The sequence below is a fragment of the Lissotriton vulgaris genome, chromosome 4_1 (genome assembly GCF_964263255.1).
Source record: "Lissotriton vulgaris chromosome 4_1, aLisVul1.2, whole genome shotgun sequence".
Taxonomy (NCBI): domain Eukaryota; kingdom Metazoa; phylum Chordata; class Amphibia; order Caudata; family Salamandridae; genus Lissotriton; species Lissotriton vulgaris.
The window spans coordinates 1387480661-1387499101 of NC_141691.1; the positions used below are offsets into that span (position 1 = coordinate 1387480661).

At 46.2% G+C, this 18441-nt stretch overlaps 1 protein-coding gene across 1 annotated transcript in view; it reads right to left on the reverse strand.

Moving 5' to 3' along the window:
• The window catches only part of ESCO1 (establishment of sister chromatid cohesion N-acetyltransferase 1), a 431983-nt gene that overhangs the window by 139888 nt on the left and 273654 nt on the right, over positions 1–18441 (reverse strand). Inside the window, exon 6 of the mRNA XM_086965629.1 lies at positions 3256–3387. Coding sequence (XP_086821755.1) covers positions 3256–3387 — 132 coding nt within the window. The remainder of the gene's footprint in view (positions 1–3255; positions 3388–18441) is intronic.

Below are 18441 nucleotides of genomic sequence, written 5' to 3' on the forward strand. Positions count from 1 at the left end.
GGCGGTAGAGTGGTAGAATGAGTGCGTGAGGGTGGTAGAGTGAAGGCGGTAGAGTGGTAGAGTGAGGGTGGTAGAGTGAGGGCTGTAGAGTGGTAGAGTGAGGGCGGTAGCGTGAGGGCGGTAGAGTGAGGGCGGTAGAGTGATGTAAACCTTGAACCACTCAGTCTCTTGCAATAAGCTAGTCATCCAGTTTGCCAAGTCATTCCTCTACACCCCAATGCATAAAGGCATGTTCCCCCTCCCGACCAAAAAATACAATAGGTAACTTCATGATGGTGTACTTTTTACCAGAGGTTCTATTTGACATGAGTGCATATGTTGGGTAGCAAGTGCTCTTTATTCCAAATCCCCATAGCTAAAATATAGTCTGGGGAGGCAGGTATTAGTAATTTTCAATGCATACTGTATTCATAAACTGCCATTTTGCTTATCTCTCAGCACCGGAAACCAATTAGGCACCTGCCCTCTTGCCACAGAACTAGGACTCCACCCCCTGGCCGGGCAGACATGGGCTGGAACGGTCAGCAGTGGCTTGTCTCCCATCCAGAGAAGCCCTGGCCTGCCCGCTGGGGCTGGACGGGGCAGCTCCAAAGCTGCTGTGCACGTGCTGGTGTCTGTCGAGTGACATAGTGGGCGAAAAACGATGGACTGGAATGCTGCCTGCAGCGTTTGCCAGTACCGGAGACGCTGGCATTGCACCCATCCCCGCTGTGCATGAATCCGAGCTGGAAAGAGGCCGAGGGCGCATGTTGATGCTTTCAGTATCCTCACGTGCAGGCATAACGGAGATGAGAGGTGGCATAAGGGAAAGAGGGGCATAACGAAATGGAGGGCGCGCAAAACAGGAAGGATGAGAGAAGGGCTGAGTGAGACAGAGGACAACAGAAAGAGACATGGGAGGGGGGGGACACATCTGGGAAGATGAGGGGGAGGGGGTGATAGGAGAGATGCATGTGAGAAAAGATGACGGGAAAGAGGGAGGATGGTAGAAAGGAGGAGTCGAGGGAGACATGAGCGCCTGAAGAGGGGCAGCGAGGCAGACATGCACGAGGGGCACGGGAAGAGGAGACGAGGGGTCAGAGAGAAGTTAAAAGTAAAATTAGAGATAGGGTGAGGGTGGGAAGAGAGGGTGAGTGGGGGGAGGGCGAAGGAGACGCTGAGATGAGGGGGCACAGATTGGGTGAGGGATATCAGTAGAGTCAGAGAGAAAGAGAGACAACGAAGGACACAGTAAAGTGGTCGGACAGACCACAAAGGGAGGATGCCTTTGAAGTGAAGCTCAAGGCCTCGCGTCCGTGAAAGTGAAATTAGGGATGTAAGGGATGTAATTAGGGGGGAGGAGAAGTGAGGCCGAGCACGCACTGCGCCAACGCTGGGGAACCAACAGATGCCTGTGGGAGGGAGGCTGATGGCTTTGATGTGGACGCGCTTTCCGCACGAGTGCTCCACACGAACTGTCCAAAGTCTGTGATGGTTTCAGAGCTTGGTTTGCCCACAATACTCTCGTCTATTTATTCCTTGCGGAATATAATAGACGAGACCTAAAAACATAGCGCTGCGCAGAGAATATTGTTATATTTATAGCCACATCATCTGGCATGACAACAGTTAAAGTACTTGGATTCGCAACCACCCCATGTCATTTTAACATTACCTTCCTCGTCCTCTTTGTGGAAGCAGGTCTCTGTTTAAATGGGAATACGGGGAATCTGTAGTGTGCTATGCACTAATGAGACGGCAAACCAGTGGAATGAGATTTTATTAAACAATAGCAGGTACATTAAAAGATACTGAAGGGATTTGTTACTGTCAACGATGACCTCATCGTCTTTCTAGTTAAATAATCAGTGTAAGGAATAGGTGATGCTAGCCTGTAGAGGCAGCGTTGAAACATGAAACGGACACATTTGACCAGAATGCATCCTAAAATCTCTGTGTCGAACGGTAAGGCTGAATTTTAACTCCAATTCTCAGCTAACAAAGCATTGACTTAATTGTTGCTCACTGCAGGCAACTGCTGTAGCCCCATCAAGACAAGAAAACAGTTCAGTCCCAAAGTGTACGGTGTGCTCCTTCATTTAACACACACTCCCAGTTGCGAGTCGAGTTTACAACAGAAATATATTTCAATGCATGTTCACAGACAGTAGCAAAATTAAATGTGTATTGAATCATTATTTTGACAATATTTGTCAACATTCTTCTTTTTCACACTGTGCTACAGACATATGAAAATGCTAGCTGCCAGGACTTCACCAAACATCACAATGTCAACCAATACCGGCAGATTAAAGAAACGCAGGGCTATTTGCTTAAAAAAAAAAAAATGAACGTCACCTTCTTGTCAACCACAGCCGAAGAAAGTTTTTAAAAGAATTTCCTTCTCAGGGAGAGCACGCAGTAAGTTTTAATTCATCAGGAATGTTTTAAGGCTGCCATGAAAGTGAATATGTGCAACAGAACAACAAGCCGTGAGCGTGCACACTCCCGAACTTCCGGTTTCGGGATGTGCACGCTCACAGCTATTACTACTTCAGAAGATCTGCCTGTGTGTGGGATCCATGGGGTCTTTGCGCTGTTCTTACCGATTTAAACCGCTTGACACGGATAGGCAAGTGTCTGGAACTTACCTCGCATCCACTTTTGACCAAACAATTACTTGAGCACGCTGAAGTTGTAGCTGGAGCTGTTTGCACCGCAAGGCGCCACTTAGCCACTTACTACACAAATGATTGCCCATGCTAATCTAGGCTATCCTTTAAAATTAAATATGCCAAAAATAACCCAGTGGCTTCTTGTACAGTAAGCTGTGAGCGTGCACACTCCCGAACTTCCGGTTTCGGGATGTGCACGCTCACGGCTGTCGTGGGGCGGGACTTCCGTCTTTGGGAGAAGCCTGCGCCCATGGAGTGGATGGCCAGAGGACCGGTGGCGTCAGGAGTGGCGGCTGAAGCCACTGATGAGGTAAGTGGGGCTTGGCAAGTGGGGCTTGGCACGTGTGTGTGTCTGCACTGTGTGTGTGTGTGTGTGTCCGTCCGTCCGTGCGTGCGTGTGTGCGTGTGTGTGTGTGCTTCGTGAGTGTGAAAGTGGAGCAAGAGATGTGTGTATGCCTGTACGTGCGCATTCACGTTCCTGAATCGCCGCGCGTGCACCGCTCTACGCCCCTTGAGGAGCTACTTGGCCACAATAGGTCGAGAGCTCGACCTAAAAAGGTTCCACACCTTATGCTAATGCCAACCCACTGGAAACTCTTACCACAAATTTCACAGCACTGACAAACCGGTTGTGGAAGAATATATGTTGAGTTTCATCCTCAGGATTTGAAGCTGTATAAAGCATCCCACACACATTACAGGAATTGGCTCCGAATCGTTTCTGTCCCTCATCCTACGAAGGAGACAACAACAAAAGATGTATAATTTGGTTTAATAAAGTGTATTTTATGGAAGTTCGATTTCCAAATAATACATCAAGAAAAAATACAAAGACCTAGCGCAACACAAATCTTTGATAAAACATATCCAACATGCCTACAGACCTTGAACATTTTGCAGGTCTACAATACATTTACTTTGATAATTACTGGTTACACTTCATGTACTTGAAAGTGAACATTTTTTTTTCTACAAAAACAATGGCTCCTGTGGAAAATTACTCCAATAATATGGTAATATTACTGCACAATGGCAATGTGGGTGATTTAAAAACAGACGAAAGGCAAGTAAGTGGTGTATACACTGAAAGAATATATTTGAATACCAACCAAATTAAATACTGATTTTACACATATAAACAATATACACATATATATACACTTATACAAATTGAAAACAGTGAATTTGTGTCCCAAGTGAATATTTTTGAACAAAAAACAAAACTTATGTACAAAATTTCATACAAAGAAAAGGGAGTGACATAGGGTTTCTATTGTGAATTCGTTTTTTGGAAAGAAAAGAAAAGAGGCGACCTATTGGTTAGTTTCAAGATTAATATTTGAGTTGACCAGTAATGCCAACTTAAAAAACGGTCTGCTTCTTTACAAGTTGTCGACGACGTTTGGACCTTGTATGGATAGAAGGTCTCTTCAGGACTGACTGTATATGGGGCACCTGCGCAATGCTGGTAAATATGTAAAAAACAGTGACACCGTGATAAAGGTGAATGAAAGCAACTTACAGAGATCCCAGCCGGGACCCCTGTTGTGACTCAATTTGGTGTACTCGTAGTACTCTGTTACCAATTTATGAAACTTTGTCCACGGTTCAAAAAACCTCTGCGCACTTAATGGTGCTATACATGAATCAATATTCAATGCCACAAGGTGGCCGAGGTCTGTGGGGCTCAGACGATGCTGGCTCTTGGTGCGACTTCTAAACTCCGGACAATCCCGTGAGTAATGGTGGCGTCTGCACGATGGCAGGGCTTACTGATCGGCAGTGCGGTCACAACAGGGGTCCCGGCTGGGATCTCTGTAAGTTGCTTTCATTCACCTTCATCACGGTGTCACTGTTTTTTACATATTTACCAGCATTGCGCAGGTGCCCCGTATACAGTCAGTCCTGAAGAGACCTTCTATCCATACAAGGTCCAAACGTCGTCGACAACTTGTAAAGAAGCAGACCGTTTTTTAAGTTGGCATTACTGGTCAACTTAAATATTAATCTTGAAACTAACCAATAGGTCGCCTCTTTTCTTTTCTTTCCAAAAAACGAATTCACAATAGAAACCCTATGTCACTCCCTTTTCTTTGTATGAAATTTTGTACATAAGTTGTTTTTTGTTCAAAAATATTCACTTGGGACACACATTCACTGTTTTCAATTTGTATAAGTGTATATATATGTGTATATTGTTTATGTGTGTAAAATCAGTATTTAATTTGGCTGGTATTCAAATATATTCTTTCAGTGTATACACCACTTACTTGCCTTTCGTCCGTTTTTAAATCACCCACATTGCCATTGTGCAGTAATATTACCATATTATTGGAGTCATTTTCCACAGGAGCCATTGTTTTTATAGAAATACTTTACCCAGGCTCCCAGTGAGTAGGGTTCCCCTGTTAAATTCCTAACTGAAAGTGAACATTGGCACACTTATCGCTTAGGCGATAGCAAAACTTTCTAGTTCTTGACCTGTTGCTCCTTTTAAGATTTCCGCTTTCTCAACGCTATACTTTAGACACTCAAAGAATCCTTCTAATCCAAACTACAGTTTATGTTTGGAATAATCATGGGCAAAACATTTATGAGAGGACACTGCAATCAAAAATTTAGAGCAAGACAGGAAGGCATTTAACCAAGTACACTCTACAAAATATCTTTCTGCTACAAAGTAACCTTTTCACAAAGCATTTACTGTTTCAGCACGAGGATTGAATCAATGATGCAGTTACATGAAGTTTTTTGTAACATAGTGGGAAAATTAGGTCTGGCTACAAAATGCCTTGCCACAGTCTAAACTCATTAGTTGACACTACAATTCTATGTTATTTCTTGGATATAGTCTAGTGTTAACTCACTCCACTTAACTCAAGGGTGTGGCATTTTACAAAATATTTATTTGTCGAAAGGACTGAAAGCTTCAGAAATCTACGTGTCCTGTAAAAAAATAAAATAAATTAGAACATTGGAATGTTGGGAGCTCCATTGAAAACAATGGAGTGCTCCAGGCTTATAATGGCTGGTATAAGCCTGGAGCTCCAACATTCCAATGTTTCTTTTTTCACAGCTGTCTGTGAACAAAGGCTTCAGGGAGCGTGAGGGGATTCCAATCCCCTCACGCTTCCAAAAGGCTTTGTTTTTTTGTTAGAACATTCTGCCCTCTGGTGACAGAATGTTCTAATAGCCTTATAGCCTTTCGTAGATGGGCTATACCGCTATTAAAGTCCCTCTCCCTTGTTAAAGGCCCTCGCCTTCGGCTCGGGCCTTTAACGCTGGAGAGGGCCTTTAATAGCCGGTATAGCCCTCTACGGCGGGCTATAAGGCTATATTAGAACATTGAAATGTTGGGAGCTCCATTGAAAACAATAGAGTGCTCCAGGCTTATAATGGCTGGTATAAGCCTGGAGCTCCAACATTCCAATGATTCTTTGTTCACAGCTCTCGCTAGGCTTCAGGGAGCCTGAGGGGATTCCAATCCCCTCACGCTCCCATAAGGCTTTGTTCTTTTTTGTTAGAACATTCTGCCCTCTAGTGGCAGAATGTTCTAATAGCCTTATAGCCCTTCGTAGCTGGGCTATACCGGCTATTAAAGTCCCTCTCCCATGTTAAAGGCCCTCGCCTTCAGCTCGGGGCCTTTAACTCTGGAGAGGGCCTTTAATAGCCGGTATAGCCCTCTACGGGCATATCCATCAAATATACTTGGATATATCCTGAAAACCCAGTTGATCTCATCAAGGCATGCCTTCTAGGCACTACTCTGATGCAAATAGCTCAGCCTAAACAGTCTATGATGTCCAAATCAGTGTGAAAGGCATGTTTGCTGCATACGGACCATCATGTATCGCTTGAGCCAGCATAGTTCCAACGTCTTCAGGGACAGGCGGTAACATCTCAGTGGCGATATTCCATAAAGCATGGATATGCCTGCCCAGAAGGCACACTGCATTCAAGTACCTTACGGCTAAAGTAGCTGAAGGCTTCAATACAGCAGCATTAGTAGTGACTTTACTTGGTGAGGCATGTACCACCAGACTTTTCGGCATAGAATGCCTTGTTACAAAAAGTAAATAAATAAGTAGGGACCCCTGGGGCTAGTCTATGTTGCCCAGCCACAGACTGACGGACCAGAGAGACCGCACAGGGCTCAGACCAGGTGGCCATGAGGGTGTCCAAGATGCTCTTGTTGAATTGCAATAGTAGCTCAAAAGAGGAAAGGCCTGTCTGAAAGATCTGAGTAAATAAGTTTGCCTTCGTGTTAGCAGTAGGCAACTGCAAATGTAGCACTTCTGCTGCCCGTCCCACAACTACTGAGAAAAAGGTAGAGGGGATTCAGCCACAGAATTCGCAAAAGCGGCAGATGGGAGAGAGGAACCAAGTGCTGCCCACAACCTTCAAACCAAGAAGTTGAATGTGGAAGAAGAGGATTGGGGGAGAGCGGTCCCAGAGCAGTGAGCAGTGGCGAATGGCTCGGAAGACCAGTCAGCAGTAGACAACTCTCAAACCAGTCCTAAAAAGAATGAAACAATGTTTCTTCTGCAATTAGCAAATAATCATAACACGGACATGTTAATGACAATATCCGGTTCCCGCCTGATTTGGGGACGGAAACCTAGTGGAGCTACATTAATTGCTAAACAGGAAAAGTCCATATGGAAAGGCAAAGGTAGCAAACAGAGTGGGACTGTACAGAAGATATGGATGGCAAGTGAGAAGATGGAATCTTGAAATATGGATTAGGAGGATTGTAGGGAAGCAAACCAGTAAATAAAGGGCCTAAAGCAATGAAAGGGGCAGGAAGAGGTTGTCATCTACTTCTGAAATCAGAAAATAGGTAAAGAGTTATCATCCCATTTAGAAACGGAGACAGATAATCGAACACAATGACTATAGATACCGTCAACTGAAACGCAGAAAAAGAAAAAAGTAACGAGAAGCCCTTATTTTCTAAATCATTAATCTCAAAAGAAAATGAAAGTGTGTCAAGAGTGAATCAAGCAACCAATCTTGGAGGAATAACACTAACCCAAAACACTGTACATCAGTGCAGGCGACATCCATTCCATAGTCCGTAGCAACATCATGCTCTTCTTTAGCTGCACAGGTGCTGCAAGAAGACTAGATTCTAGAGAAGGACACCCCTGATAAAGAAAAAGTTGTAATCATAAATTCTGCAGCAGGAGTCCAGATAGATAAACCAGGCTCCAATGGAGGACAATATATTAAATTGTTGGTTTGCAAACCAAGCTTAACCCTAAATTTCAGGGATGGAAGCTAGTAATCAGATAAACAGGGAGACAAGTTCTAACTTATGTTGACCTTGCCGGAACATTAAGATCGGAAAGAAACACTTGAAAGCATAAATTTCCACTGATCTTAAGAAACCTAAAATACTCAATTCTGAAAGGAGATTTCTGCAACATTATACAATGACAGATCTGCTGTGTAGGAAGGTGGATACCGGACTATGGTTACCCCAGATTTTTTGCCTAGTGTTTAGCTGGTTTTCGACTTAGTTGGCCTGGGATCCTGCTAATCAGGACCCCAGGCTATCTGCTCTCTCTTTAAAATCACTCAGCTGGGGCAAGGTGGTGTAATCACCCTTTGCTTTAGGTATAGTATACCTATATCTAACCTTATATCTAGACACATACACACCTATAAGTCACTCCTATGGCATGCCTTAACAATCCCGGAGGCAGAGTGCTTGGTTTTATGTGAGATGGTGCTCTAGCATGAGCTAAGCCTGTCTGCAGCTTTCGGAACCATGTCCTTATAGCTGTTCTAGGATATTGCCATACCATATACTCTTAAGTGCATTATGAACCCCGCGGTTAAATGCTAACTCTGGTTTGGCTTTATCAAAACATGTCGAGTAGGGTGTCATACAATTTGGAATACTATCCCCTCGCCAGTCCTGGCGACGGGGGTAGCATTCCACCCTTCTAGAGGGAGAAGACAATTTATTCCTACTATTCCCGGTTAAAGTTAACCAGAGAATCAGCATCACAAAATGGATGCTGCTGCCACAGACACAAGTCTGACCTCCTGCTGCTGGGAGTCCTTCCAGCGAGAAAGGCTTGGACAATAGGTTTCCTGCCTTGGGAGGTGCTAGCACCACCCCAGACAGGCTTTTGTGTATTGGGGCAGGGAGGGCTTAAAGAAATGAGACACTGCCTGGGGCACACAAGGTGTCCCATGCATAGTCCAGTTCAAACCGGTGCTGGGGCACTCCAGCCCAAGCTCAGGCGTGAAACTGGACAAAGGGAAAGGGGTGTAACCACCCCCTTCCCTGGTCCCACCCATAGGAGGAACCTTGCAGGTAATCCAGCCCCTAGATTTGGTATATAGGTAGGAGCTAAGTCCCAAGACTTTAGATTAATCCGGACTGAAACTCTGAAACGAAACACTGGACCTTGGACGATCTACTTGAAAGAAGACGACTGAAGAATCTCCCTTGTGGTCAAGGAGTGACCACCCAGCACAAGCAGGCACCATCCAGTGATCAACGGCTTGCTTTGTCGCGGCCTCCTGCCGGAGCCCGAGCACAGAGCCTGACAAGAACCGGACTTCCAGACATCCAACAGCCCGATCCACAGTCCCAGCAAAGCTGAGACCTGTGGAGCAGACAAGAGACATGGGACCAGCCATATTGAAAAGTCTGCGACCTGCTAACTGTGCAGCCCCCGAGGCCTCCTCGAAGCTGTGCATTGGGGATTGAGAAGCCCCAGCCCCGAGCAGCATCTGCACCAAAGATCAGCCCTGCACACTCCACGAGTTCTGCGCGGGGCCCTTTTGCATTTTCCTGCTCGACGCGTCTGCCGGGTCACTTGCCCGTTGGCTTGTGGCCATCTTGGCGACGATCCTTTGAATTTACACCGCTGGTCTGGTTGCTCCAGACTGGCCCTTACTTCCCTCAAAAGAAGCAGCCCCTCAGACCTTGCTGGTCTGAGTAAGAAGCCAACTTCGTTTCCTGCGTGGGTTGCCTTTGCCAAGGCTTGTTGACTCCAATCCTGAAGCCGACACCGCCGACAGCGAGAGCCTTTATGGGACAGTCCGTGCCTGACTCCTGGTCGTCGTCGATGCCTCCTGGTCCACGTGGCTGCAGAGACAAGCTTCCTATCAGCACCTGATTGCTTCGCGACATCGCCTGGTTCCTTCCTGGTCACTGGCTAGTGACCCAGACTGTGTCCCCTCTGCATTCAGGTCCTCTTCATCTTCGATCCACCCTTGGAACCACCGAGACACTTCTCTCCTGGCCGCCTGCAGCATCTTTTCTCCAGGCTCCATAGGATTCGACGACAAAACCTGACACACTTTGACACCTATGCACCCGCTTCCTGTGGGTGAGGTAACGCGAGTACTTCGGTGCTCCGGTGGGTATCAACTATCCAACTGTCTAGGTTTCAAGTAACTTTCACGGAGTCCAGTCAGAAGTACCCTAAAAGAACTAGTTTGTAACTTTTACGTTCCCATTCATTCTCTATGGTAACATGCGTGTGTGATTAGACACTGCACACGCCTCCCGTGGGTCTCCTTCCTAACTCTTGGTAGATCAGCGTAGCCCCAGCGATTCCCTAGGCCCTAGGCCTATTCACTTTTCGTGTAGTGGTCCTTATACCATTATTTTAGTGTGCCCCTACTGTATTTTGTGCAACTTATTGTGTTCTGATTAAATATCTTGTATTGTGCTTGTGCCTCTGACCTCATAAAGAGTTCAGAGGGTTTGTCTAGTAATAAATAACATATATATTTTATATATATCCTGTGTGGTGTCCTTTCATTTAGTTTTAAAGGGGTTACATATGGTAAAACAGCTTACTTCACATGCCCTCTTGAGTTTAGCCTAAGACTGCTTTGTCCATGCTACCCCTAGGATAGCTGGTCTATAAGGTTGACTTTACAACGATCACCATAAGGGTTGTTTGGACGGGTGCAAGGTGCTCACTAGAATAGTGAACATCGTATACCAGGCCAACTTCTCACATCTGCTGCTATTAAATAGTTTCCAGATTGAACAATGTCATAGCTTGTCCAAGGAGGTAAGGGGGAATGGAAATTGGTGCGAGGCAGGAATTAGCAAACACAAAAAGTAGAAGGTTTGTGGTTCTGTAAAACTAATCTTGAACACTCCTTCCAAATGTCTTGCCCAGCGATAGATTCAGACTTATGCTTAACCTAATCTGACCTTCAATCCTCAATAGAAGATGTTGCTCAATCTGATGAGGAAGAAAAAGTGAAGTCAAATAACCTCATGCAGGGAAGTGAAATTTAATTTACAAATGGAGCTTGGGATAAATTACAAACTAGATCAAATATTGGAATCAGTACAGTATTAGAAGCACTTACAAAATAAGACATGAAGAAGTCTGGAGCATAATGATCAGTTGGAGAACTTAGATAAACTTTAAAAAATGAAAGATCTTACTCAAATAATTCAATGTGCTTAAGAAAAAGTATTGAAAGTAGAAGAAAGATGCCTAAAACGGCAATTAATCAGCCAATGAGAGATCAAAAAACTTGAAAGAAAGAAGACCTGGAGAACAGATCCAAGCGTCTTCATTTAAGATGTTTTAGAATATCAGAAAGGAGGGAAGGTTATTCAAAACTTGAAAAATATTTGTAGCACATCATAAGAGGCCATACTTCCATCCATGAAGGAAAAGGAAAAAAAAAAGATCCGGGGGAGTGCAGGGGCTAGCAGGAAGTGAATAGGTTGGGGAAGGGGCAGAGGGTAGGTGGGAAAAGAAGAGGTAAAATGAGGAGGTGAATGGGAAGTAGGGGAAAAAGGCGAAAATGGGGCACGCAAGAAAGAATAGAGCGGAATAGGCAAAGGAAAAGAATAGATTAAATACCCCCCAAAAATGAAATGTGTGTGCAACAACTAAACGACACAAAGGCCCAGGTGGTCTTTTGGCAGGAGAACCACCTGGGAGAACAAAATGAAAACGCATTAACTAAGGTCTCACTGGATGGCTAAGGTAAGGCTGTCAATAACAAATGCTGAGGTAAGAGGAGTGGCAATAATGATTTATAGAAACAGTTGATTGATAATTATCAAGGCCAAATACAAGAACGGGAGTACATGGATATTTACCATGGAGGCAAGGGGTGACAATCATCCGACAGTCTGCACATATTATGGCCCTATAATGAACGATCCTCACCCTCTTCTCTTCCGGAACAAATTGTAATTATATAGCCCTTACTACCCTAAAAGAGGCATTGAATTGCTTTTTGTCGAGTAGCACGCTACTTCGGAACTCAAAAAGGGTTAGTAGGAATTGGTATAGGGAAATAGGAGTTAATTTGAGCGGGGCACATGTGAGTCTGTTAATTGGATTGAAAAGGATAATGGAGGGATAGAAGAGGGACGAGTCTAGAAAGTGCTTATTGGGAGATAATAGTAGTAAGAGAAAGTTTGGGATGAGTAAAGGAGAGATGAAGGAGGGCAGAGTCTCTAGAAATGGATTAGCGAGATTATAATCGTAAAATTAGTTTTGAGATGAGTCTAAGGAGGGATATATGAGGGAAGAATTTAGATGGGTTTTGTGCAGGAGATTACAGTACTAAAGTGAGGTTTGGGGTGAACCAAGGAGGGACAGAGGAGGGAAGAGTCTAGAAAGGGTTATTTTGGAGAATATAGTAGTTGAATGAGGTTTGGAGTGAGTCAGTGTGGAGTTAGAGGATATACTGAGAAAGGTAGGGGGTGAAGCATAGGGTAGTGCATTAGAGAGACTCTGTTTTTGTTTACAGTGGGAGTAAAGTAATAAACATATAGATATACAAGTACATAGAGGGTATAGATGTATAAGGAAGGTAATATATCAAGATTTTAGTTGTATTTAACAAACTCAACTTTTAAGTGTTGCCGTACTTTAAGCTAATTTGTGTATTTTTTATTTAATATTTCAATAGTGAAGCAATTGTATATAAAATAGTTATGATAATATTTACATCTTGTGAACGATAAATACATTTAGAACCATAAGTATGTAATCAAGTAACTACTATGAAAACTATCCACTGACCTTTAGAATAATTATCTATATTTAACCACAAGTAATATGTACATTCGTTAAGCAGATCTAAAGAATATCTATATTTAAAACGAAATTAATATCCATATTTATACAAAGAAATATCTAGGTGTTCAAATTAAATGCTTATATACACAGGTTTATACTGCACATTTGTGCTTGAGTATAGTGGTTATGTAGAAAAGAGCCAACTTATGACGAGTCTTCTGAAGAGAAGATATTTATTAATTGATCTTACGTTTGGGGGTAATGAGTTCCATAGTTTGGCTGCTTGAACAGAGAAGAATGTGCCACTTATGGTTTTTACTTGTATGGTGGGATTTTGACTAATGAGAGAGCTGGCATCATATACCACCCCAAATAAGAACAAGAAGGTTTTTTTAATATTGTTTGGGACGAAAGATGTAAAAAGGTTAGTGAAAGAACAAACATCCAGTGAAACATAAAATCCCAAACAAACAAAACTCTTAAGTAGCTGGTTTAACATTATAGATAGGATAGTTAGAGAGAATTACATTCATATCAGACGGGGTTCAGATACACTAGTAAGCAATATCAATAAAGACAGATGAGTACTTTTTGAATTATGGAGGAGACGGAGACTCAGGCATCCACCTTGACAACTGCTGAGACAGGAAACAACCAACACATGCAGATGGCCTGACCACAATCTAGTGGCTGGGCGAGACACTGTGCTTCCTCAAGTGCCAGGTGGCAACTGGGTGAGACGGGAGCTGGTGACCCCAGTTCCTGTCCTCTTTCCTTGCTTTGTCCAAACGATGGGAGAGAAGGGGAGCGTAGGGCACACTTGGTGACATTGCACTGTTTGTGGGAAAGGTATCTAGGATGGGAGGTGTTCTACTCTTCATCGTTCATTACAGGTCTAGATACTGGGTTGCTGTACTGGTGTATTGTTCAGTCAGAACACGTGGGCAAACATAGTTGATGCAGTTTTTTGGTATGTTATGGTTACCCTGGGTGGGAGGGGGTTGTGGGCATTTACGTTTTTATAGGGCATTTCTTAATAGCTGCAGCATGGTGGGACACTGCCTCTCCCCAATGTACACTATTAAAGAAAGCTATGACTGACTGTAGCCGTAACTCATATAGGATGCTCAGCTAGAACGTTAAGGGATTAGGTAGATACACCAAGCCTTATGGAGTCCTATCTTATTTGAAACACAACAACATTAACATGATATGACTTCAGGAAACCCATCTTAACAATACTAAGGCTGACAGAGTGGCCAAGAAATGGAGGGGATAGTTGTACTGTGCACCCTACTCAACATATGCCAGAGGGGTTACAGTCAGGATCTCCTCTTGTGCGTCCATTCCTACCTGGAGGCAGACGTGGAGGGGCAATATACCCTAATGCAGAGCACACTGGATGGGCAGCGAGTGAGCATCCTTAATGTTTATGCCCAAAATGTAGACGACAAGTACATCTTCTACAGGATTCAAGATCTCCTTACCAATTGTATGGATGGTCCCATTTTCTGGGCTGGGGGTGTTAATTGGGTCCTAGATGGCATGCTGGATAGATACCCACAGAGCAAGAGTTTACCTTCCACTCGCTAACACAACCCTTATAGCAGGATGGACCACATATTGATAGCTGTTTTCCCCCTTGGGCGAATGAAGTCGACATTATATTTGGGCAAATATTTGTCCGACCACTCCCCGTTGCAGCTACAGTAGGCGTCACCTCGGCCTTAGACCGAATCACCTTGCCAAAGGACTGAGAGGGGCTCGGGGATACGACCCGAGCCCCGGCGACCTCCCGCAACACCACAGGGACTCCCACAGGAGTTTGCGGCGAGGCATGGACGCCGTGGCCTGAAGGGAGGTGCCCCAGAGGAGCCGCACCCCAACAGCATCACATCCTCCAAGCCTGGATCCTGCCAGTCGGCGCCGGGGCCGGAGTTGCCGGCGGCGCCACAAAGGTCCCAGCGCAAGGCGAGGGGTCCGCCAAAGCCCCAGGAGGGGAAGGAGGAGGAGACGCCAGCGAGGCCTTCAAAGCCGCCGCGTATATCTCCATTTGGACTCTCGACGCCCCAATACCGGGATACGGTGGATATGATGACACGCGGGGCCGCATCACCCGCGCAGAGTCCATGCCCCTGGCAAGCCGGAAACCAGCCCCCGGGGACAAACTGACACTTACCCACCGGGGAGCGACGCTCACGTGACATCGGAGAAGGGCGAGGACGACGACCATGGCCGTATCTGAAGCCATCCGCCGAAGCAGACCGAGGGGAGGACGTCGACCTGGAGAGACGCGCCGAGAGAAGTTTTATCCAGCGCTCCCGCCGGGACTTCCGCTTCAACTGTTGGCGCGCTGCACAGTCAGTGGTGCTGTGATCCTCCCCCAAACACCACATAGAAATGAGGTGAGGGTTCGTCGCCGACATAAGACGCCGACAAGACGTGCAAGTTTTGAAGCCCGAAGGCATTCGCTCACTGTTCCACCAAAAAGAAATAGAAGGAAAAGGGACCCTAAACTGGGCCGTAGCAAGCCCGGATCCGCGTTGTACGCGGAAAAGGAAAAAACTGACATAGGCGCGCCGGGGCGGGTCTTATGTGACCTCGCTGAAGTCACGTATGCGGACGATGCCTGGGCGCAGTCGCGTGATGTCGCACCCTCCCCCGGCGCGCAGGGATGCTGTGGCAAAAAAGTTTCCGGATCCAGTCTCTCGCTTGGGGATAATTCTACGTATAGGAATCTGCGGCTAGTAGTCTCTATGAGATACCAAAATACTATGTAAAGTTCTGCCAGGCGGACTGCAGGCCGTATTTGATGGATTGGTACATGAGGTACAATGTGGGTTCATCCCGGGATGCAATACAGCTATGAACCTGCACAGACTGACCCATGTAATACATGGAGTGTGGGGCAGCAAAATAAACTAGCGCTGGTCTCCGTAGATCTTGAGAAAGTGTATGATATGCTGGAGAGGTCGTCCCTCCTGGAGGTGCTGGAGGACCTGAGCTCTGGCCCCTCTTTCTGCTGATGGATTAAACTACTTTATACAGAGCCGATGGCCAGGGTCAAAAGGGGGAGGGGGATGCGCAGGAGAGGGGGTGCTATCAAGCAAGTGGACTGTGGGTAAAGGGACAATGCAGGGTGCCCTCTCTCACCACTACTTCTTTCATTGGCTCTTGAGCCACTGGCCGGCTGTGCTGAGACTGAAGCTGAAGAATGGGGTTTCGAAATAGGGAGTACCACCCTTATATTTTCGCTATATGCAGATGATGCGCTGTTCTATGTCCGGTCGCTGCTAGACTCACGGACACTGCTACTGACCCACCTGGATGCTTTTGGTGCAATGTCGGGCTTGTGGGTGAATAGGAGGAAAACATTTCTCTTCCCACTGGCGTATCCCAGCTTGAACATCTACTCAAAATGGGTATTTGGCAAGAGATTGAAGCTTCCAGTATCATGGGATCATGATGGCCCACACCAAAAATAAGCAGTACCAATACAACATAGGAGGAGTCTTGGATGGGTTGGGGGCATTCTTTAGATTTTGTAATTCTCACCCCCTATTGGGAAGGGTGACAGTTGGAAAATTGGTTCCCCTCACTCGCTGTCTGCATGTCCTGCAGAGTTCGATTTGTCCTTTGAAGTCCACAGTGTTTAAACAGTTGAACAGCCTGTGACTGCACTGGTCTGAGCGGGAAAGCATAGTATGTGGCACTGGATACGTTGAAAAAGATTAGGGTGGAAGGGAGGGTGGGACTGCCGAACCTAGAGCTGTATTATTTTGCAGTTCATCTCCAGCACTCAGCTAAGTGGCTATGGCAGGATGATAGATTCCTTACCTTAGAATATCCCCAGGCGTCAGACTGGATCCGGAAAGCTTTGCTTAGCAGTATCCCTGCGCGTCAGTAGGTGGCGTCCTGCAGCTCCACGTCCGTCACTGGCGTCCTATGTGCGAGATGACGTCACAGAGACTACTTAGGCGCCACTCATGCGCGCTCGCGTCAGTTCTGTACACGACATTCCGCGCCAGGAAAGCAGAGCCATGCAAGATACTGGCCACTGGTGCATTGAAACTAGGGCCCTAAAAGGGATGACCTTAACCCTAGTAATCAGTTCACAGAACGGGGAGGAAGGGTGGGGCGGTAAGAAATCTATCACTAACTAATGTCTCTTACAGATATATCGTTACACAAGTAGTAACTTGTGCATCTGAAAGAGACACGTTAGTGATAGATTCCTTACCTTAGAATGGATACCCCAGCAATACCAACCCCGGCGGTGGGTCCGCGAACAGGATTCCACCAGAAAGTCACAGAGAACAGAACGGCCAAAGAAGCCGTCCCTCCGGACTTGACTGTCAATGTAGTAATGCTTGGTAAACGTGTGCAGCGAGGTCCACGTAGCTGCCTGACAAATGTCCTGCAAGGGAACACCACGTCCCAAGACAGTAGTGGCTGCTGTTGCCCTGGTGGAATGGGCACGCAGCCCCACAGGAGGCTCCTTCTTAGCCAACGAATAACAGGCTTTAATGCAGAGAACGACCCACCGAGAGATGGTCCGTTTGTGCACCGCCCGACCTTTTTTTGCACCCATGTAGTCAACAAAGAGCTGGTCATCCACCCAGAACTGCTGTGTGCGTTTCAGATAAAATGAGAGCGCACGTTTTGGGTCCAGACAGTGGATCCTGTCCTCCTCTTTCGAAGGATGCGGAGGCGAAAAGAAGGTGGTCAGTGATGGTCTGCCCATTGTGGAAAGGGCGTAACAACCTTTGGCAATAAAGAAGGACGGGTCCTTAGAACCACCTTGTCCGGATGAACAGAAAGGAAAGGAGGTTTAGAAGAAAGGGCCTGGAGCTCACTCACTCTTCTGGCAGAGGTGATCGCTACCAGGAAAGCAGTCTTAATAGTAAGAAGACGCAAAGGACAGGTATGAGGAGGCTCAAAGCGAGTGCACATCAGATATGTCAAGACAAGGTTTAAGTCCCATTGAGGCATTATGAACAGCACAGGAGGAAACGTGTGCGTGATGCCTTTCAGGAAACGGTTAACAACCGGGGACCTAAAAAGAGAAGGCTGATCAGAAAGCCGCAGAAAGGCGGAGATGGCAGAAAGATAACCCTTGATAGTGCCCAGAGCTGAGCCCTGCTGGGCCAAGGAAAGAAGGAACAGAAGAACTTAGGAAAGAGGGGCAGAAAGGGGATCCACAGACTTATCTGTGCACCATGCCACAAACTTGTTCCACCTGCAGGCGTACACCGTTTTCATGGAAGGACGCCTGGCTGCCAGAATGACATCACAGACTTCGGGAGGAAGATCGAAGGCTATCAACTGTCGCCGCTCAATCTCCACGCATGGAGGTGGAGGCTGGACAGGTTCGGGTGGAGGACGTCCCCTGCTGCTGCGAAAGAAGATCCTCTCGAAGAGGCAGTCGGATCGGGGGGTCGATCGCCATGCCGAGTAGCTCGGGATACCATTATCTTCGTGTCCATTCCGGAGCCACAAGGATGACTTGGGCCCTGTCAGCCTGATCTTCTTCAGCACTCTGGGCAGAAGTGGAATAGGCGGAAAGGCGTACAAAAAGACCGCAGCTCCACTCACGACGAAAAGCTTCGCCGAGCGAGTGCCACCTTGGAAATTCCAACGCGCAGAATTGATGAAATTGCGCGTTCTCTTCGATGGTGAATAGATCTAACTAAGGCTCTCCCCAGTGCAGAAAGAGACCTTGCACCATGTCAGAGTTCAGACGCCATTCGTGA